Source organism: Heloderma suspectum, chromosome 3 (assembly GCF_057233095.1).
Source record: "Heloderma suspectum isolate Gila_16-S chromosome 3, 16-S_ref, whole genome shotgun sequence".
In the NCBI taxonomy this organism is placed as follows: domain Eukaryota; kingdom Metazoa; phylum Chordata; class Lepidosauria; order Squamata; family Helodermatidae; genus Heloderma; species Heloderma suspectum.
The window spans coordinates 178,388,324-178,410,850 of NC_139460.1; the positions used below are offsets into that span (position 1 = coordinate 178,388,324).

At 41.4% G+C, this 22,527-nt stretch overlaps 1 protein-coding gene across 11 annotated transcripts in view; it reads right to left on the reverse strand.

Moving 5' to 3' along the window:
• Nucleotides 1-882: 882 nt before the first annotated feature.
• MXD4 (MAX dimerization protein 4) overlaps nt 883-22,527 on the reverse strand; it is a 67,609-nt gene continuing 45,964 nt past the window's right edge. For 6 of the 11 annotated variants that reach the window (XM_084845036.1, XM_084845034.1, XM_084845041.1 and 3 more), the window contains 2 exons: nt 19,458-19,617; nt 15,754-17,651 (listed from right to left, as the gene is read on the reverse strand). In XM_084845036.1, the coding sequence (XP_084701162.1) occupies nt 17,509-17,651; nt 19,458-19,617 (303 nt within the window). In that variant the 3' untranslated portion in view covers nt 15,754-17,508. Of the gene's footprint in view, nt 1,046-1,489; nt 2,843-13,096; nt 15,547-15,753; nt 17,652-19,457; nt 19,618-22,527 lie in introns of those variants that run through there. The other 5 variants (XM_084845040.1, XM_084845031.1, XM_084845033.1 and 2 more) reach the window with 4 other exon arrangements.

A 22,527-nucleotide genomic window follows, 5' to 3' on the forward strand; every position in this document is an offset into this window, starting at 1 on the left:
TCCAGAAATGTCGAGGCCATGGGGAAAACCCTTTTTTTCTGAATTTTCCCAGTTTTTTTTCCAGGCCTTCCCATCTCTAGTTAGGACTTCTTCCTCTTGTGTTCTGCTGGCAACATTTCAACAGAACTGGATGAAATTGGTAGGCATATTTTCCCTTACAGATGAAGCCAAATGTCAGACAACTAGCTGCAGGGCTTTCTGTGCTATGTGCCTTTAACCTCGAGGGTTTTGGGTTTTTTTAAGGAGAGAGCGAGAGAAGCAAAATTGGATGAAATTTGCAGGTATAGTTGTCTCTTCTGAGGGATGATCCCTGCCACATCTCAGACAAATAAGTGCAAGCAGTTTTGTACAAAGTGAATCTTTAAAGTTTGAGGGGTGGAAAATGGATTTGCTTCCCCCACCAGTGTTTTTTGAAAAAAATATATGAAAATGACATACATTGTAGAAGTGCTCCTAGGTAAGTAACCTTCAAAATTTCAGAAGGATAGGTGCCGGGGGGGGGGGGGTTCAGGAGGAGTCTTTAAAGTTTAGACAACTGTGTGTATGTGTTCACTTTTCCCTCTAGTTTTGGGGAAAATGTGTATCAAAATAGCATAGAAGTGCCCCTAGCTAAGAAACCTGTAAAATTTCAGGCTGTTTTTGTTTTCTGCTCCGTTGACACCAACTAGTAAGTTGTTCCTTCTGTATCCCTCCCAAAAGCACCGTGAGTGGAAATAAAACAAGAGCCCTGGTAAAGTTATTCCTTCATTGGAAGCTAGAACTATCACTGACAAAACATCAACCCCTCTTTTCCCTCCCTCTCCCACCAGCTGTTTCCCTTTTATGGAGAGTTTGGAGGAGAAATGTAATCATTTTTAACTGTCTGAGACTAACTCTGCATCCTCTGAATCTCTAGAACAGACCTGAGGCTTTGGGAGCAGCTCAACTAGCTTCAAGACACCTTGGGGCCCATCTACACCAGGCTTTTACTCCAGGACGAGTGCGACTTGAAGTCCCTCATGATAGATGATGTAGTCGCAACTTCGCAGCCATCCGTGGTTTTCGCCTGGAAAAAGCAGAGTTCCAAGGAGTCGTTTTACTGTGATTTGGGGGGTTTACTGCATGTTCCCCCACAGTTGCAGGCTGTCTGTTCCTTCCCCAAACCAACTTCGCGTTTTACAGTGGGTGTGTTGTAGCGTGCGTAGTGCCTGCGTCACTTTGTGAAGCCCCTTTACTCTCCCCATCCCTTCCCAGCTGTGCAGTTACAGAGGCACAGAGGGGCGTTTCCATCTATTTAATCACACTTCCGCAGTTTTGCAGCTTTGTATCTTCACAACGGTTGTGGACTTAGTACCTGAGGGCCGGGGGGGTGGGGGCCCTTGGGGAAGGAACAACATCACTCTGGCCACCGTTTCGGAGCGATGGCTAGTCATGTAGTGCTCACACTTGTGAGTGCAAACCATTGCGAGAGTCTCAGGCTGGGGAATTGACAAATTGATGGTGTGGAAGTGAAGAAGCACAAAACACTCACTTTTTACTTAAAAAGAGACAGAAAGACACAGCAGAGCCCCTCAAATACAAAACAGCCACTGAAGTGTTGCGCCCCCGCACTCACAGGACTGCACAGCTGCGCATTTCAGTACAATGGAACAGAAAAAAAGGGCCTGGTGCATCTGTAAGGGAAGCGCGCAGTACATCGTGAGTGTATTGCAGGGCATGCTGACTTGAAGCTGCATTGCTGCACAGTTGCGACAGGGTGGGGGGTCAGAGCGGTGCCATATACGTAGATGCCTGGGTTTCACCTCATACAAAGCTGGAATTGCCTTGAAGCAATTCAAGGTTCTGGATTCAGGCTTCATCCAAAGCAGATACTCACCCTAAAAACTGACCAGAGTCTTGGACTCGACAAAGAAATGTTAATAACTTAGGTAATTTAGCTGATGTGTCTCTATGGGAGGTAATGGTTAAATGTCGCTTCTTGAAACACTCTAGAATGTCCTGAATAGGAAAACAAATTGATCAGAGAAGAGTGGCATCCCCCCCGCCACCCCCAGCTAAGGATGCTGTATCTAAGTAGGCCCACCGTGAGGACTAGGCGAAGGGGCAGCGACCTCGGGTGCCAACAGGGAGCCATCTTCCCCACACTACCTGGCCAAGATCATTCCAGCAACCCTAATGTTGGGTTACTCTGACATAAGCACCAATGAAATTATTGGCATTTTCTTTCAAGTAAACATATTGAGGCTGGAGTTCTTTATACTGTATAAAGAACAGTCACCTGGGAGAAAGAGTAAATGTATGCTGTTCAGGAACTAACAGCAGTGGTGTGGACATGTGTGCCTCGCCTAGGTTGCCAAATGATCTTGACATGGCCCTGTGTGTGTGTGTGTGTGTGTGTGTGTCTGGGAAAAGTAGCAAAGGGGACAGAATTTTCAAATAAGACGGAGAGAACTCAGGGTTTTGGGGGCTCTGTAAGCTCAGAGAAAGAGCCTTCTTGGGCAGCTGCCTCTGTCTCTGGAGTTCCGAAGTGGAGCTGTTGATTTTACGATTGGAGCATTTAAGCTATGCTTCTACCTATACGCAACATGTATATTTGTAAATATTGCAAATCGCCACCCGCCTCCTGTGACCTATTTCCAAAGGAAACTGAACCCAGGTAAGTGCTGTGCCCTCGGAACGTCTCAGCGTTCAGACAAGTGGGATGAGTTCAACAGTATAAAGGAATCAGAGCCTCAAATATATGAGCAATTGTGGTTCATAGAGTTCCATTGACACATTGCTGAAGGCCACAAGAGGGCGCAGGAGGCAGGAAAAATTCAGAAGAGGAAACCTTGTGAACCGCTTCAGATCCTTTCTGGATGAGCTGAAAAACAAATCATGGAGCTTTTAACTTGGAGTAGCACCAAATTGATGGCTTAGAAGTGATGGAGGAAGGGTTCTACAACTTTTCCCAAACAGAAAACAAAATTAGTCATAGCATTATAACACCATTAATACCAATCCAGTGTCCGTGGTATGATATCCTGTCCTCAACAAAACCATGGCTGTAGCCTTGCTGTGGGAGGTTCCTTTGCTGCCATTTAAAAAAAAATTAAGATGATTACTTTTGGAGAAGGAGGGAGCAGAATTAAAATTTCAAAAATGGGAAAGTAAAAAGACCAAAAAAGTTCATGAAGTGATGGGCCATTGCTGATGGGAACTGAGGGCTGGGAATCTGTTGGCATTTGCCACTTTTGGTTTGTAGTTTTAAAAATGGTTCATGAGTGTGCTTGTAGGTCTATGATCCCTCAGGGGAGCCTCTAACAACTGTGAGATGTTATATCTACATTTATATAGCTGGATATCTGTACTGTGTTAGATACTGGCTCTGCTGTTCTGCCTTGAGATTAGGCATGCCATGGCCATTAACAGTTATTCCCAAACAATAAGGAAGTCAAGGACAGCCAACGATGTCACATTTATCTATCTAAGGTGGGAGCAGATCCATGTTTGGCCACTGATCTGACTTGGGGGTGGGGGAGGAAAAGAGCCAGTTTTAAGTTTGGTCAAAGAGTGACACAGTTTGGCTGGGAAGATGCAGCCCTGGACTGGAGAGGACCCTCGCAAGGCCTGTTTCGTCAGGAGTTGTCTTGATCACACTGAAGACACACACAGCTCTGGTCAGCATCAGAGGCCAGGCAAGCCAAGCACCTACCCAGGACCCACAGTCACCCACTTAGAAGAAAGTGCATCCAATGTGGGTGCAGGGGAGGGTTATTGCAAACCTTGTTCCTGACCGAAGAGCAGCAGCAGGCAGCCCCTGGGGTTTATATAGGAGGAAGGCCCATGCGAGTGGTCAGGGCCCAGTAGTGTACATGCATGCACCCTTGACAGCATACTGATGGTGGTCCCTTACGATTTTGGTGGTAAACAGAGATTGCTTGCCTGCCACTAACACACTGCAGCCATTTAATTCCCATGTTTTTGGGAGGTAGAAATTTGGAAATGAGATTTACAGTGAAGTCAGTCATACACATGCATACAGGCTCACTACTGTGGGGGTGGGAAAACTGGTTTTAATGGCTTGGAAAGGTAGGTTGGACTGTCAGTAAGACAGTAATTACACAAGTAGGAAAATACATTTTCTTTCGCTTTAAGAAATAATAGTCTATTTCCATCCTTGGTCTTCCAAAACGTGCGGCAGCCCCTGCTCTCTTGTTGGAAACTGGCCTGCAGACAATCACCTCAAGAGCTTGGATTAGTGCATTACATGTTTGGATCCGTTTGTACGGCCCTGGATCCTTAGGTTATTTATACCAGATACATAATGACCCTTACGTCTCTGAGTGGATGAAATTGCTCTGGAATAAGATCAATTCTCGGGCTTATGCCCAGAGTCTGTACTAATGATGGAAGCTAAGCAGGCCAGAGCTCTGCTATCTCAAAGGGTCAGGGATTATGATCTACAAGCTTTAAGTTCTGCAGCAGATAGAACTGTTCTCTGTTTTGGGGTGCAAATCTGAGTTATGGGATGGTAGAAGCAAAATATGTCTCAATCCCTAACATTCCCAAATATTGGTGTGCACTTATTTTGGCAAGATTTAATGTCTTACCCTCTGCTCTGTTACAAGGGAGGTTTCAGAAAACTAGTCTTTTCGATCGTATATGTCCGTGTGGAAGGAACGAAATCAAATTGGTTGTTCATGTCTTACTTTGCTGCTCCTTTTATATAGAGATTAGAGAGAAATTACTGTCTGATACTAGATCAGATATAAATGTACTTCTTTACTGTTTTAGGACAACAGAGGACAGGGATACAATCGAGGCTTTTGCTAAATTCTTTTTGAATGCTGTGAGAATAAGATCTCTTCAGAACTGATTTTACTGTATATTTCCTAAATGTGTTTGTGGATCTTTTTTTTTTTGCATATTCAAAGTCTGGTCAGTGACCATAATAAAATGGATAATGATAGTCCATTTTCCCCACTCCCCCCCCCCCCGAAAGTGCTCTTAAAAAACAGAAACGAAACTGGAGGGTCACAACAACATCTAAACAACCTATAAACAATCATGAGTAAGGAATGATGAGCTCACAATACAATTCTCATGTAGAGAAGCTCTCAGAGTACTGAAAAATGTAACCTCTTTGTTGTGTGACTGGTGCATGTATTTATATCCAGTCAATGTGATGGTAGTTGTAGTCACCCATTACTACATTTCCTCATTTGGCTGCCTCCCTGATTTCATTCTCCATCTCACGATCACCCTGAGCATTTTGGTCAGGGTGACGATAGTGTTTCCCACTTTCCAGCACTGTATTTGATAGTGCACAAGCAGACTGTCGTCCTTGGCAGCTACTCTATTTGGGGGAAGTATGTGAACTTCTAAAAATGATGTACTTTCAGAAACGCTCTCACAAAAGTGGCTGTACCGCAGTGTGTCCAGGCTGTCACCAGGTGAACCATTGTATAGGCAAGCAAGTGCCTTTTTTTTTACCAGTTTTGAAGATTTGTGTTTTGGTTACTTTGTGAAAGAAAACTTCCACTTGCTTGATGAAGCATCACTTCTTAGTTTCTGCATAGGCACATCCTTCCCCACGCCAACAAATGAGATAGTTTTGATTTCCCTTTGACATGAAGACTAAAACCATCAATATTTCTGTAGTAGCATAAAAGGAGTATATGTGTCTTCCTCAAAAACAACAGTATTGAATGTTTTAGCACTATCTGCTGCTATTGTGACGATCAGAAGGTCTGCATCCTCCTTTGCCAAGCAGTTTGACCATCAGTACCTATCAGCTTTGCACTTAGCATATTTATGAACAGTTGTTTATTTCTCTTGTTAGCAAAGAAATGCTCCTTTGAACGAGCATATTCCTTGTACAGTTTATCTGCAAACCAATAACACCCCATGTGTGCTATCCTTTATTGATGGACCGGATTCAAAGCCATCAAAGATAATAATTGGTTGAGGTACTTCTGTAAAAAAATAGTTAACATACATATCACAGATGGAGCTAAATGTGGCCTGCCTATGCCAAGGCAATCTTTGGTGAAGTGAACCACCATCTAAAACAAGCTGAGAACCTTTCAGTGACTCCTCTGTCATTTCACTGCCTACTATGGCCCAAGAGGCTTCAGTTAGGACAGGCTTGTTTGTGTCTTTCAGGCGTCTGTTAAAAAGGTGATGATGGGTTCTGACCTAATTCATATTTGAAGGCTTGAGGTATCTTCATTTATGCTCTTTGCTGCTAAAACCAGATACAGAAAAAGTAACTGTGTGTCTATATGTATAGGCTTAGATCCTACTTTCACAGCATGATTTGTATAAGTATTACACCTTGGTGGTGTCAATTCTTTGTGACATCTGCATAGAGCATCTATGCTTATTTCACCTCCATACAGTAAAGCAGCTTCAGCCAAGTCATCATCCTCAATCACTGAGGTTAATTCTTCACTGGAGCCACTGCCTACACATCAATGACTGGCGTTTATTTGTGCTGGAGGCACTAGAAGTACGTAACATTGCTATCCAACTCTTGTTTTTGCAACAAAAATATTATGAATTTGGGAATAAAAGTTCAAGGCTTCTAGCAAACACCCTAAAGAATAGCTGGGAACAGAATCATAGCACTTCAAAATGAGAAGGGAACACTCCAGCAAAGGGATTTGTGAAAATTTCACTAAATTTAACAAAACTCTTTACACATCAGAAAATCCACAGAGGGGAAAATTGAAAAATATCTTGACAAAGTGGAGCACCAGCTATTAAATGAAGAACACCATAATAAATCAAGGCATTACTGAGGAAGAAATACTGCAAGCGATAGTAAGACTCAAAAATAACAACTCTCTGGGCCCAGATGGCTTAACTATTGATTAAAATAGTTAAAATTAAACAGGTGCTCACTTAGTAAACCTCTTTAATGGCATCCTTGCTGTTGATCCCACCCCTAAAACATGGAGAGACTCCTGTATTATAGTGATCTTAAAACCGGGGAAGAACTCCAAGCTGGCCCAATCACACAGGTCCATAGTGCTTCTAAATCGGGACATGAAGCTTTTTACATCAATCCTGGCAACTAGAAGCAATGGCTTCATAACCCAATACGCCAATCCGGCTCAAGCAGGCTTTATGCTGGGCAGACAGTTAGCTGACTCAATCCGGCAGCTTTTTAATGTCATCCACCTTAGCAAACGCTCCAAGAGACAGCTTGCAGTCCTGACACTGGAGGCCTATAAAACCTTTGATCGCTTAGAATGGCCTTTCTTAATACATTTGCCAAGTAAAATGCAAATGGCAGATGAGTTTATGAATGTCATACGGGTGTTGTATCAATAAAGTATCAGGGTCAGTGCACTGGATGCACTGCCCATAAGGCTTTGTCAAGGGCCTAAGCAGGGTTGTTCTCTCCGCTTTTATTTGCCCTCTCCTTAGAACTCTTGGCAAAGGCTTTGCCAGCCAATCCCTCTACAAAAAAAGGGGATGGAGGTGAATGGCTCCCACCATTTTCTCACTATGTTTACAGACAATGTTGCCTTATTCCTTACCGATTCCTTTACATCAATCACGCTGGTCCAGAAAGAACTACAATAGTATGGGGAGGTGGTGGAATTCAAAATTAATTATACTAAGTTGGAACTATTTTGCTTTAATCTTTCCAGTTCAGAAACAAATCCAGGCCCTATCAGGCTTGCTCTAAGCTACAAATCACTGAAATACTTTGGGTGCAGCTATCCACAAGAACCTATCCAAACCAAAGCAGTTTACCTTTGGCCCAGGCCTGTCCCAAATTAAGCTTTACCTTAAAAGGTGGGAAAACTAACTCTATCCTGGTTGGGGCGGGTAGCCACAGTAAAGATGACCTTGCTCCCAAAACTGTTTTTCCTGTTCCAAGTGCTGCCATTAGAAATGTCTGATAAGGAACTATATGGCTGGCAGAAAATATCAGACACCTTCATACATAAGGGAAAGTGAGAAACGCTCAGGAAAGATGTACAATATAAAAATATAAAACAGGGTGGACTGGGGGTCCCTAATATTTGTAAATATTATGAGGTGTTGCAGTTAAAGCAAATTATTATAGTCATCCAGAGAGCCCTAGATCACCCTTGGGCCCAAATGGAACTAAGCACCCCCAGTGAATTTTCATGGAGAAGCTTTCCCTTTCTCCCAAATGTTCTTAATAAAGAAGTGCCAGACCAATCTATTCTTAAAGTGTTCCCTACTTGTGTGGAAATAGTGTACGGAATTGGTGCCTTATATATCCCCACTCCTGAACCACCCCTCCTTCTATATCAGATAAAAAGGCCTGTTTCAAAAATTGTGAAGCAAAAGCCTTATATCACATAACTTCTTTGCAAATAAGCAGCCACTGACAATTGATCAATTGAAAGATAAATTATAGGAAGTACCAGTTAATTGGCTACAACTACACCAGGTTACTTACTTTTTAGCAAGCAAATATATAAAAGACCAGGCAACCTCGAGGCTCACTCCCTTTTAAGATATTATTATTGGAGTACAGTTTAACTCCAAACAATTAGTGTCAGGTATTTATAGGATTTTAACTGACTATACAACAAGCAATCTTGAAGACTTTAAAACAATCTGGGAAGAAGACATTACTGAGCAAATCTCAGAGGAAAAATGGGCGACAGTGTGGAACTGGAAACCATTACAATCTGTCTCCGCCCATGTAAAGGAATCAGCGCTTAAATTCATTCATAGGTGATATATTAGACCAAGTTCGATACCAAAAGATTTGGCACACAGCCATTGCTGGGAAGCTAACATACCAACTGAGGCTTCTAAAAGAACAAGCAAGACCAGATGCATTTTACATGATCTGGCACCCTTTTTTTTCTTTCACGAATGTATCAGAAAACAGGTGGTATACCACCTGCCATTTTTGCACAAATCTGGAAAACGTAATCACTGGTTTTAGTCTCATTGGTAATCTAAGTATACTTTTACTACTGTGTTATAGTAGTTCTGTTGTAGTTATTTTATTGCTGAAATCTGTAACAGAAAAACAAGAACTATAATGAAGTATAAGCTACTTCCTCTTCTTTTGTACATTCAATGATTTACAATAAAGTGCTTAAACCTTTTTAAAAATGCCCAAAGCACCCAAGAAAACTCATTTCCATGTGAAAGTGTTTCAGGTTCACGGGGTACAATTAATTGCGCTTGCCAGCAGACAGAGATCGAAGATTAGTAGTGGGGCCGAGTTGTGACCTCTAGCTTCTTTGCACACAAAAGAGTTCAGTAAATACATGTCATGTCTTTAGCACTCATATCTACAATTGGTAGAAATACAACAGTAGACTTGACAGGATGTAGTATTTTATGTATAGCCTGCATCATGCCAAAACATGCAGGACTTGCATAATGATCAGGAGAGTTTCCATAGCAAGTCAAGTTTCCACATGTAGTCATGGTTCACGATGTGGTGTAGGAGTTGCTGGTGGGACATGAAATTTATTCTATTGAAAGGTCCTTTGAAAACGCATTTAGGAAGAGTCAGTGACAGTTACATCCTGTGGGGTTAAATGTACTCGTGGCACTGGTGTATGATGCATGGGCACTGCTGTAATTGCTGCAATTATACCCATTCCATGAAAAGTATTATTTCCATCCAGTGTCCTGGTGTCATCTGCATTGTCTGCCAAGCACCTGAAATTGGAGTATTGCTAGGAATGTCTGTACTGTGTAATATAGAAGCACACATTTCAAAATGCCTAGCTTCAGAATAAGGTGAACAAAACCCACATTTATGCAGAATTTCTATAGCAGATTTTGATGCAAAATGATAATGTAATTGCACACCCAGGCCTATTTGCAGTGGAGCAATGATAGCTCTTGGTCAAACTGCTTTTACAAATGGCCGGACCCATAGCAGCTAATTTCTTTATTTATAAATATTTCAACTAGGGATGGCGGAGAATTCCGCCACGGATCCGTGAGGCTGGATTCTAAAGAATCCACCCCCCCCCCCCAGAGTCCATGGCGGAACACAGCACTTACCTCCGCCTCCCTCCGGAATCCTCTTCAGCCGGATCCTGCTTGCGGCCATCCTGCAGAGCCGCCGGCCGGCTCCAGAGCTCCAGAAATACGGCCGCCATTGCCATATCGCTGGCTGAGGGGGACTGACTGTGGACACAAATGGCATCCAGTACGCCACTTGCAGCTGTAAAGGTCTTAGATTAAGGTAAATGCAGCCGTAAATGGCTGCATTTAGCTTAAACTAAGACCTTTACTGGACACCATTTGCATCCGGCCAGCTGCTCCGGAGCCGGCCAGCAGCTCAGCGGAATCGCCATGGAGCAGAGCCGGCCAAAGAGGACTCCGGAGGGAGGAATGGATCGCCTCCCCCACAAGGGCAGATTCCCAGCCGGAAGAACAGGTAGGGAATCCGCCCATCCCTAATTTCAATTTTTCTTAAGGACAAGGAATCTGGAATAAAAGAGTTCTGAAAGTCAACATATTCTAGGTCTTTTGGAGATGGATACACAGCTTGGACACAGGTATACACTTATATCAATTTTCATAATTATTTTTAATCAACGCATTTATTTGTTGGTCTTTAAGATGCCACAAGAATATTGTTGCTTTTACAAAATTACATTTATTTAGGTATAAAGCAACTGATGCATTTTGCTCATGCACATGGTAGTTTTGTATGTATTTGCTAAAGTTCAATGCTAGATCACATTCGAGTGGCAGCCATCTTTGAAATCTCCAATTAGAATCATAGAATAGTAGGGTTGGGAGGGGCCTACAAGACCATCAAGTCCAAGCCCCTGCTCAATGCAGGACTCCAAGTCAGAGCATCCCTGACAGATGTCTGTCCACCCTCATCTTGAATGCCTCCAGTGTGGGAGAGCCCACTACCTCCCTAGGTAAGTGGTTCCATTGTCGTACTGCTCTAACAGTCAGGAAATTCTTCCTGATGTTCGGCTGGAATTGAGCCCATTATTCTGCGTCCTGCATTCTGGGATGATTGAGAAGAGATCCTGGCCTTCCTCTCTGTGACAACCTTTCAAGTACTTGAAGAGCGCTATCATATCTCCCCTCGGTCTTCTCTTCTCAAGGCTAAACATGCCCAGTTCTTTCAGTCTCTCCTCATAGGGCTTTGTTTCCAGTCCTCTGATCATCTTTGTTGCCCTCCTCTGAACCCTCTCCACTTTATCTGCATCCTTCTTCAAGTGTGGTGCCCAGAACTGGACACAGTACTCTAGGTGAAGCATAACCAGTGCTGAGTAGAGGGGAATTACTACTTCCCGGGATTTGGAAGCTATACTTCTATTAATGCAACCCAAAATAGCATTTGCCTTTTTTGCAGCCACATCACATTATTGGCTCCTATTCAGTGTAGTATTGTTGAGCGAAGTATCCCCCATCTTGTAAGTGTGCATTGGGTTTCTTTTTCCTAGGTGCAGAACCTGGCAATTTTGGAAATGTTCCCTTAATTATAATTTTTTATATCATCAATACATTGCTTGTATGAATTAAATAGGACAGGTTTAGTGTTTTGCAAGTAGTTTGACATCAGACCTGTTTTCAGTAGATTGCCCAGACTAACTAGTTTTATGCCAGTTACTGGTAACAATTTTTTATGCCAATAATTAATTTATTAAGGACGCAATCCTACTGTGATGATCATAAGCCTCTGAACTTGGAGACTTACAGTCATCCTATGCAGGGCAGTAGGAGCAGTGGAGGTGATCGTCACCTTCCTGCCCTCCCACCCTGCATTTTCTCTAGATTGGCTTTTTTGCCCATATAGCGAAAGCATCTCAGAGGGGGAGGGAAGGAGGATGGAGAGGCCTCAGGATAGCTCATATCCTGACCTCTCCAGTCTCCTCTCCTTCCCACCCACTGAAATGCCCGTTTCTCCCCCTCTCCAAGGTCGCATTCCCAACCTTGGAGAGGCAGCCGGTACAGTTCTTTCCACACTGGCTGCGAGGGGAAGAGAGAGAGGGGGCTGTAAGTCCAATTCCCCGCTCCTAAGTTGGAGCACTGACTCTGACCTCGGATTTGGGAATCTGAGCTACCCTATGGCCCCTTGGATGCTGCCTACGGGCCATCGGATCGTTCCCTCCATGTATATCCCATCTTTCTACCAAAAATGGTGCTCAAGGGGCTAACAATAATAAAATTGAGATAAAAACAAAAAACTAAATTAAAACATAAAATCAAATAAATAAATAAAAACACAACAATAACATAAACAGCACCCAACCTATTAAAGTCCCCTTCAGCAGCAAACCAGCCCAGGTTCTATGCTAAAGGCCTGCCTGAATAAAAACATTTGGAAGGAGCAATCCTATGTGGAGAGGTGGCCACCTATTCAATGCAGGGTGGGAGGAGCACAGAGGGGATTGTCTCCTCTGCACTCCAGCCACCCTGCATTTGCGGCTAGATGGCCAATTTTGGCTGTCTAGCCATGGGGCGTTGGAGCGCAGGGTGGCAAGGCTGGACGATGCATAGGAAGCATCATACAGACACTTATGCACTCCACGTCCCTGGGAAAAAAACCCTTTGCCCCTCTCTGTGCTGCTTTTCCGAGTGTGGAGCCTGGGGATGACCCACGCCGCCTATGAGACGGTGGGGGAGGGAACAGGGAGGTGGTTCTCCGAGAACCAACCAATCCTATGGCCCTCTAACTGCTGACTAGAGGCCACAGGGTTGCACCCTTAGAGTGTGCCAACCTAGCTTCCTTGGTCAGGGAGTTCCAGAGCCTGAATAGTAAATTCCAGACTAGTTCACAGGGCTTCTTATGCATAGTTCCTTCTAGATAGCCTTAATAATATGATTAACAGTGCAATCCTATACATACCTACTTAGAATTAAACCCCACTGAATTTTTTAAAAAAGACAAAGGATTTCAATTGTGATGCATCATCATAATCTACAACAAAAATATTTGGAAACTTTAAATAATATTTACTTCTGTAATGTTATAAAAGCTGTTGTTTACCCATAGGAACTCTGTATTTTTTAAAAGCTTTTCAGTGTTGCAAAAGAAATAGGTACCATTACATTGTTAATAAAAGATTCTTGGAAAAACATTCATTTTTAAAGATGAGATCCTTCTCAGCCAAGAGATTGATAACTACCAGCTTTTCAAATCATGGTTTATTTTATCAATTAAAAGTTGAAAACTAACACTGAACAATTCCTACACCTAAGTAACAAGAGAACACCTTGTTGGTTTAACTGATCATCAAGTATTACATTGCTGGCTTAGATAGCCCTTCACTTCATCTCTGAAATTAAAGTCCAGAAATTCTGATTTAACAATACTAGCTTTATAGCCAACTAAGTGACCACAGGACACTATACATTTAAGCAATTCTGGCACAGATTTTAAGGAACAACTTTTCCATGTAAGAGCCATCACAGATTATAACACATACTCTCATCTCTGCCCCACAGTAGTGTTCACACAAGCAAGTTCAGTTAGCTGTGAAGCACTGAGTGACAAGATACTTTACTGAGTGAAATTTGCGTACAAGGGAGCCCAGGATGAGTCTATAGTGGTGCACATCTGTGGGAGCAGCTGAACATTCGTTTTTGGGGGGACATATGTCTGCTGTGCAGGTCTGTTATGCACTGGCTATGCATCAAGTAGCAGTGTTGCCAAAATTTGTAGCTACCTGGTTTGTTATATGAGTTTGTTCAGCTTATAATGCATGGCTGGTTTTGGGTTTTTTTCAGAATCAAGCACCATTTCTCCCAGAAGTTCTTCTCTGGCTTGAAAAGTTAAGTGAGATTGTCATCATGCATGTTCTGCATTCATCAGTATACACACATAAAGCTAACTGATTGTAGATGCATCTGATGAAGTGGATTGTAGTCCATGAAAGCTTACGCGATAATAAATGTGTTTGTCTTTAAGGTGCCAGAAGACTTGTTTTTGTTTTGTAGATATATATGCACACAACTTCCCTTGTTAATTACTTAAGAGATCCCAGTTAGGTTAAGGACATATACAGCAGTACATCATTACGGTTCAAACAACTCAAGTAATTATGACAGCTATTTTCTGTTTTGTTGCCAAGTCCAGAAGATCACCTACTCAGGATTCAGTGTGTGTGGTTTTAGCTTTCCAGTTTCAAACACAATCTGTTTAGTTACTAGTTGCCCTTGGAACTCACTTGTTTTGTCCTTTGCATACTAGTTCTTTAAGGCCTTAATCTCAATTATTGCTATGAACTGCAAGCAGCCATTGGTTTGGCAATTGCGCTTTTCTATCTGCAAGTTTTCTTCCCAAATCCTACTACAGCCCTAATCTATGCAATGTGTACAGTTCATTTGCATGTGGAAGAATTTGTAAAATACACTCTACACCAACTTTGGAGTTTCCATTCTACCAACTGGAGTTTATCAATGACTGAATAAGTGAAAAAAAGAAAAACATACTTTTTACCAGCAGCTCAGAATATTGGGTGTAATCTTTATTGAAAATATAAAAGATCTACAAAGCCACCGATATCCAGCATGGAAGAGTTCATTAAACTGTACACATTTATTTTTAAACATCAGAGTGGCATAAGGTCTAAAATGTTTATGATGAAGTCTTTTTCCCATTCTCTCAGTTCTTTTCCTGTTTGAAAGGTTCTATGCAAGGGGTGCTTTTCATGAAAGCAAACAATTTACAACCATGAGTAAATTCATAATATTGTAAAAGGAAAACAACAACATAGCTGGCCATTCCTCCAACCCTGCTTAACAGTTGTTAAAGTAAAACTTCTAAAACAAAATCATGATTTGGAAATTAAAGGCGCTAGTAATTAATGCTGCCTATCAGCTACACACACTGCTTATATTGCTGTGTATCTTTCTCAATGAGGATTGTAGAAATATGCAATGTGTATAACATACCAAAACAGCATGACAGAGGTTCATGAATTTCAAATTCAGCTGCCAGTATTTATAACCTTAGGTAAAGGAGGGATGGCTACAAAAATAGACCATTACTCTAAAGCATGATGTCCATGCTGGCAAGTTCCAGGCTACTGGGAAACAAACCAACAAGGCCTGTAAGCTGCCAGAAGTGTATTCAACATTTATTTTCAATATTATCAGCACCAAAGGGAAAACAAATATGCTGAGTATTAAGAAAGCAACAAAATGTTGGTTACATCCTTCTCATCAGCATGCTGTAGGTTTTTGGTTTAGATTAAAATTCTTCAATGCTAAAAACATAATTTGAGTCTTGGATTTCAAAAGCAGATGGCACTGTTCTGATCCTGCAATCTATTCCAAGCACAAGAGGCTTGATATCTGTATAAAACCTCTCTGCCTGGAGCAGGTCCCCCATTAATTTCAATGGAAAGAGTAATTTTCATTCACACTCCTTTGAGTGCATGGATTGCATGCCTCCACTTAAATAAACAGGAATTCCATGAGCAGAAAATATCCTTGTGTGCATCTGAAAAAAGTGTGCTTAAATCACTGGGCACAGGAACAATTAGCTCCCCTGCCCTTAAACAAAACAAAATCACACACACACATACCCTACCTTCCAGTGCTTCATCTGAGGCAAGATGACACACTCAAGCATTCCAATTGGGGCTTCTGAAATAGCGAAACATAGGTCTTTAAACAAGGAAAGAAAGAGGAATACATAAAACAGTCACCAAGGCACGATATGACTAAGGTGAAGAGTCCCTGAGACTCTGATCTGGATTTATACCATTCCCTTTCTCTATATAAGTAAATGAAAAGAGTAAGGAAAAATATAATACAGAATATTTTATAGGAAATATATTTACATGAAATACACCACTTGAGTACATAGCTTTTTATCAATCTTTTTTTTTTTTAAAGACCTTTAAAGTGTTAATGCAAAGATTGGTCCATTTTTAATTATCAGCAAGCGAAACTCTAATGACTTTACTAAACTTAAAATGTATTCAAATATACCTTAGTAGTATTGCTACAATTGGGGTAACTACATTCTAAACATCTTGATGAATGCTAAATAAATGATGCAATTTTACAGTTTGTAAGGAATTGAAATTGCAACTATAGTATACAAAACAAAAACGTTTAGTATGAAGACTGTAATTTAAAGCCATGCCTTCCATTTAAGTGTGTTGGCAGCTGTAGATAAGAACACAACATAAAATTTGAGCAAACGATTTTGTTTTCTTCTAAACAAAGTTTTAATTATCCAATTCTGAATCCTCCAATAAAAAACCACAAATATTTCCTGAATAATCTACTCCATGATAAGAAGTGCATCAACTGATAGTTTCTTATTAACATGAAGGGTGATGAACATTAAAAAGAAGTAGAGGGGGAAAAAGAGGATGGGCCCCCAATCCAGTTCATCCATGTTTAGTTGTATGTGACTAAATGACCTGGATCGAGATGGAAAACCCCATCTACATGTGATGCATCTGTCATTCAACAGAAATTAGATAAGCATCACAATGTATGTGCATCAGCTGCATACATGGCTCGCTTTCATTGAATTGTGATTCCTTAGGAACTCACTGGTTTCTTGTAGTACAAGGAAGCCTTCAACAGATTCATTACGGGATCTGAGAAGGTGAAGAGTATAAATGAAAATACAAAAAAGAATTCCTTTGGGCTGGGTGCTAAATAGTAAGCTGGAGAATCAAAATATTAATATGTAACAATTGCTGAAAACATCAAATTGGAGAATTATCTTTGTGCATAAAAGTTCATAGCACAGTAAGTCTGACTCTCTAAGGTAGCACAGCGTTTTTTGTTTTTGCAAGCTATCTTGACTATTTTTCTGGAATTAGTCACTATAAAACAGAAGGATGGGATCATTGCACATTAAGTCATTATTAGAACCAGCTTTCCCCCTTCTTTTAAAAAAACAGTAAACTTGTTAATATCAAAACCATACGCATTTTATAGTTTTTGTGTCTCAAAAATGCTGGAAGAATTTGTACTCTAGCCATCTTTGCTAGCTATTTTTATGATAATTTACCTTTAAAAAGGTTCATCATTTCCCTTAGTCCATTATGGCCAGAATTGAAAGAAGGTGAGAGTGATCACCAGTGAACCACATGCACAGACAGGAATTTATCTGCTGTCTTGGCTACAGCAGTCTCCATTACCAGGGACAAACCACTTTTTAAACAGCAAAGGCCAACCCTATTTGTGTGTGTAGATCTCTGTGATGCTCCCTTTCACAGTTTGAATTGTAAAACAATTTACGGGGGGGGGGGGCATGGAAATCCAAGTACTTCTTATATTCAAAAGCTTAGCTTTTATACTCCTTGAGCATATTTTTTAAAAGGCACCTTCCTCCCAACAATTTACAGTTTGTACAATGGCTACATGAAAACCACAAACTGTATCTAATCTAGTTTGGCGGAGGGGGGGGGATATGATTTTTAATTTAATATGCTAATTATAGTTCAGGGAACCCTGGACAACAGGTCTCCTTTCGGAGTATTGTGGTTGAGGCTTTCTGGAAGAGTGGCAGTCAACAACTCTGGAATTTCGTGTGTAAGTGCTTCAATCAGAAGGTCCTGAGTCGAGCAGTTCATTCAAACACTACAGAAGTCTGGTGTTTAGTCTGCAGGAATGCGTATAGCCACTGTCACTTGAGCTGCCTTGCAAACTGTCTTCAGCATCACTGGCACTTCCGCTACTGTCCATTTCAGCTGGTGTGAATTCAACTCCTTCAATGTCTACCTCTACAATGAAACATGAGGGACAAGTTTCAGAACTGCGAGCAGCAGCATCAAATCATACTATTACCTGACGATGTATACAGTGCTTTACAGTATTCAGAGCGTATTACCTTTTTGTACTCTTTAAAACCTTGTAAGATAGACTGGTATTATTACCCCCACATTGCAAAGTGGTATGTGTGCACGTGTGTGTGTGTGTGTGTGTGTGTGTGCAAACACGTGTGCCGAAGCCAAGAAAAAAGGGCTTGACTAAGGAACCCTTCTGAGTTCATGGCAGGGGTGAGAGTCAAACTAAGGACTTCCTGATTAATAGCTCAGTCTCTTAGCCACTGCCCTATATCACCTCACACTTTCATAATGTTTCAAAAGGCTATTCAAAAATTCAAATCATATTTACATTTGTCTATGCAAAAGATTTTTTTTAAAAGAAGGCAGACACTTACAGAAAGGGAAGGCAGTTCTTTCAAAAGATTCAGAAACAAAATTCTGCGAATACTTTGTTCACATATTCATATAGAAATTGTTATTCTATATGCCCTTGTGACATCACTCTTTTCCTATCAGTTAGGGTTCAGGTCTCTGCTTGTCTAATGTTTGGGCTGAACAACTCATTTTGAACAAATAATTATAAAGCAATTTGATGATATATGAAAGCCAAGGACCTACATTTAAACACTGTATAATCTAACTGTTGCATACATCCTCCCACACATTCATTTTTATTATGGCCAACATCCTGCACCAAATTCAGAGTTTCTGACTGTCCCAAGTAAAATAAGACGCAAGGTGATCAAAAGCTTACTCGTAGCTGCTTTATGCTCATTTAAAAATATTCTGCAAAAATAACAATAATAATTTTGAAGGCAACATTGTTTTAATTTTACAGCGTTAAATAGTTCTATTTATTTGAATGTTGACTAGCTCCATTTATAAGCCAAAGAACAATGATGATCATAAGATGTAAGGGGTTCCCAAAATTCTTTTATCGAAGTTTCCATTCAGAAATTTAGTTCTGACACCCTGTGAATACCAGATGACAAAATCAACCCAGGTTCCCCCTGACCAGCATCACCAGGATTTGCAATCACTTTTTGCCTTCTATTTCTGCATTGCCACTGCCCCTGTCTTTCCTTTACTTTCAGCAAAAGAGGTGCTAAAAGAAAACAAAGCTGCAGTTTCCATCAATCTATCCTCAATCTTCATCTCAGTATGTCCTTTTTCCTTCCACCCCATCCCGGAATCTGCTACCACAGAACTGCAAAACAAGCCTCTCCAAATGCCTGAACAGCCACGATTAATGCCTTGCGCATAATTCAGATACATCTCCCTAGATGTACTCCCCTTACCAGCAAACGCAGGGCAGGAGAACAGCGGAGAGAATGATCCCCTCTGTGCTTCTCCTGCCCTGCACTGGATAGGTGGTTGCCTCCGAGTTCAGAGGTGGCCGCCCATCCCCATAGGATTGTGCCCTTAGTTGCTCTTATTTTATACTGGTTTTCAATATTTTATAGCTTTTGCTTTAATGCTTTATTCTCCTCTCAAGCAGCAATCTTCTCCTCTTCATCAGTTAAACTCTTGCCTCTGCCCTCAATTCTGCTGCCTTCTATTGTTTCATAACATCTTGTTCACATAGTGTTAATTACCACTTTAAAAAAAATTCAGAGAGTTATGCTTTGAATTGTATTTAGTGTTAGTGTTGGACATTCTGACCTATTAGTTATTTTGGATTTGTACAGATACTTCTAGATAACTAGAGTAAGAAGTATGTTTCTTCTAAGAGTTAGATGGCAAAATCTAAACTCTACCTACCTTGTTCAGAATCTGTCGATATTGTTGATCCCAGGCTGTCTGTTCGAATTCGTTCCAGACCCTGCATGGAGAGCTGTTCCAATCTACGCTTGAGGTACCGATGTTCTCGCTGTAATTGTTCTTTAATATTTAGAGCTTTTCGGTCCTGTTCTTCCAATTTCTAAGAAGTTAACAAAACCCATCAATTTACCAGTGAAAACAGATTTCTAGCTGCACTGATTATTCCTATGTTACTATTTTTTACAAGATGGCAAACTTGTATTACTGAATTCTTTGGATTTTAATCTATTTATACCAGCAGAGAACACTGAGAAATTCCTACTATAAGAACAATTCTTTTTAAATTAAGTGCAGGGAAATACACAATGGTCAGAATAGCAGCCAAAGTTAGTGCATTAATCAAGTCTAATAGCCCAACTATATAACACCAGCTCTAAAACAGACTATGTTAGCATCGCTGGTAGATACATCCATACACACAAGCCCTATGCAGGCTTTTACCTACATCACACGTAACGCTAAAGTGGTGACAGGACATTTACATGCCCTGCCCTCAAGAGTCTATGACTGCCCCAAAGACCTTCATGTAATGTGCAAAGATCTGCATAGGGGTTTGTAAGTGCACCTGGCTGATTACCCCGATAAGGAAGGGTCTGTAAAGAAAAACCCACCACCTCCCAAGACAGTCTGTTCCACTGCTGAACAGCTCTATTAGGAAGTTTCTTCTAATGCTTCTAATCTGTTTCCCTGCAATTTCCACCCATTAGTTCTAGTACTGCCTCAGGAGCAATGGAGAACAACTCACTCCACTCCATGACAGCCTTCTGGATATTTGAAGACCACTATCATGGCCTTGATTTTCTCTTCTCCAGGCTAAAAACACCCAGTGGTTTCTCATAGGACTTGGTTACCAGCCCCCTCACCATCCTGATATTCTTCTCTAAATATACCCCGTTGTCAATGTCCTTCATAAAATGAGGCATCTAGAATTGGACACAATACTCCAAATGCAGCCTACTGCAGAACAGAGTGGAACTATTATTTCCCGTGACCTGGACACTATGCTTTGTAAGGAAATCATCACACTGCTGGCTGATATTCAGCTTGTGATCCACTAGGACACCTAGGCCCATTTCATTTGTATTACTGCCAATCCAGTTCTCCCCCATGATTTTGGTTTTTTGGAATCATAAAAGACAGAAACAAGAATCAAAAGAATCTTGAGCAGCTGGAACACTGGGACAAAACTAAGAAGATTAAATTCCAGCTGGGAAGCCCAGTGTTCCAGCCTGTCAAGATCCTTTTGAATGTTGATTCTGTCTTCTGTGGTGTTGGCTATCCTTCCTAGCTTTGTGTCATCTGCAAATTTGATATGTAACCCCTATACACCTTTATCCAGGTCATTTATAAAAATGTTGAACAGCACAGGGCTTAAGACAAAGCCCTGTGGCATCACCTGTGGCCTCCCTCCAGGCTGATGCAGAGCCATTAAGGAGCATTCACCAAGTACAGTTGCTCAACCAGCTGCTGGTCCACCTAACTTAGTAGCACCCAACCGATGTTTTACCATCTTGTCAACAAGGATATCATGGGAAACCTTTATAATGTGCTTTGCTGAAATCAAGATATACTATGTCAACAGCGTTCACATGATCTACCAGACTAATGTGTGTATATCCAACAAACCCATGTTGGCTCTTAGTAATCAATGAATTATTTTCTAGATGCTCTCAGACCGACCACTTAATAATCCATTCTAGAATTTTGCTGGTATTTCCCCTGGTGTGTAGTTCCCTGTATTTTTCCCTCTTTTTGAAGATGGGGACAACCATTTGCCTGTCTCCAGTCTTCTGGCACCACACCTGTTCTCCACGTTTTTTCAAAAATTACAGACAGTGGCTCCACAATAATATCCACAAGATCTTTAAGCACTTTGGGGTGTAATTTATCTGTCCCTGGAGACGTGAACTCAAATAAAGTAGCTTGGGTTATCATGCAAATCTTTCTTTCTATCATTTGTTCTACTTGTCCCAGGATGAACTCAATTCCCCTTGCAGGAGAAGACTGAGGCAAAATAGGAGTAGTTCCACCTTCTCTCCATCAGCTGTCAACAATTCACTATCTTCCCTCAGCAGAGGGCCTACCCCTTCCTTGATCTACTTCTTGCTCCTAACATAGCCAAAGAAGCCCTGTTGTTTTCGGCATCCTTGGCAAGCCTCAGCTCATTCTGGACTGTAGCCTTCGTGACAGTTTCAGCCTATACATGTCCCTTTTAAGTCTCAGCTCAGAGAACTCCATCTGCAGCCACGTTGGCTTCTTTAGATGTCCCCCATTTTCCTTCTCGTGGGAGTAATTTGTGATTTCAGTATTTCAGTACTTCAGTATTTCAGTTTTCAGTCTCTCCCATCCCAGTTGTACTCTTTTTTCTTTCAGAATTTCTAACCATGAGCTCCCACCTAACTTTTCTGAGCTCTTTGAAATTAGCCTGGTCAAATAATCTGGAGATACCAGCTATATGGGAATTTGGTTTACTCCTGCTATGTCTCTACAGAGCCCACCATCCTGAATTAAGTGGTTTAATTTTATTTATCAGTAGGGAAACTGAACATGATCTTCTAGATCAGGAGTGGGCAACACACAGCCAGCATGTGGGCCCTCAGCCTTCTTTGCAGTCCCCACTTTTGCTCTCACCACCACCAAATTTTCCGGTGTGGTGGCAAAAATGGCGATTTCTCTTTTGACAAGGCATGCATACCTTGTTTCAAAGCAAAAGCGCTTTCCCTGGAGGCTTCTGTGAGTGTGGTTTTGCTTTCAAATGAAGTGTGTTCCCTGTACACCTTGGCTTAAAGATACATTGCTAGGTTTTGTCATTGCACTTCAGCCGCAGGAAAAGCTGTGGCACCCGCTGCATTCTGGTGGCGCGGAGGGGGGGGATGAATTCGCCCCCAGACCCCTGGAAGTTGCCCATCCCGGTTCTAGAAACTTCTATTCCTGCAATTCTAAAATTCAGTTTTTTATCACTTATTGTTTCCTTAGGTTTAAGAAGAGACTTTGGTGACCAAATATTTAC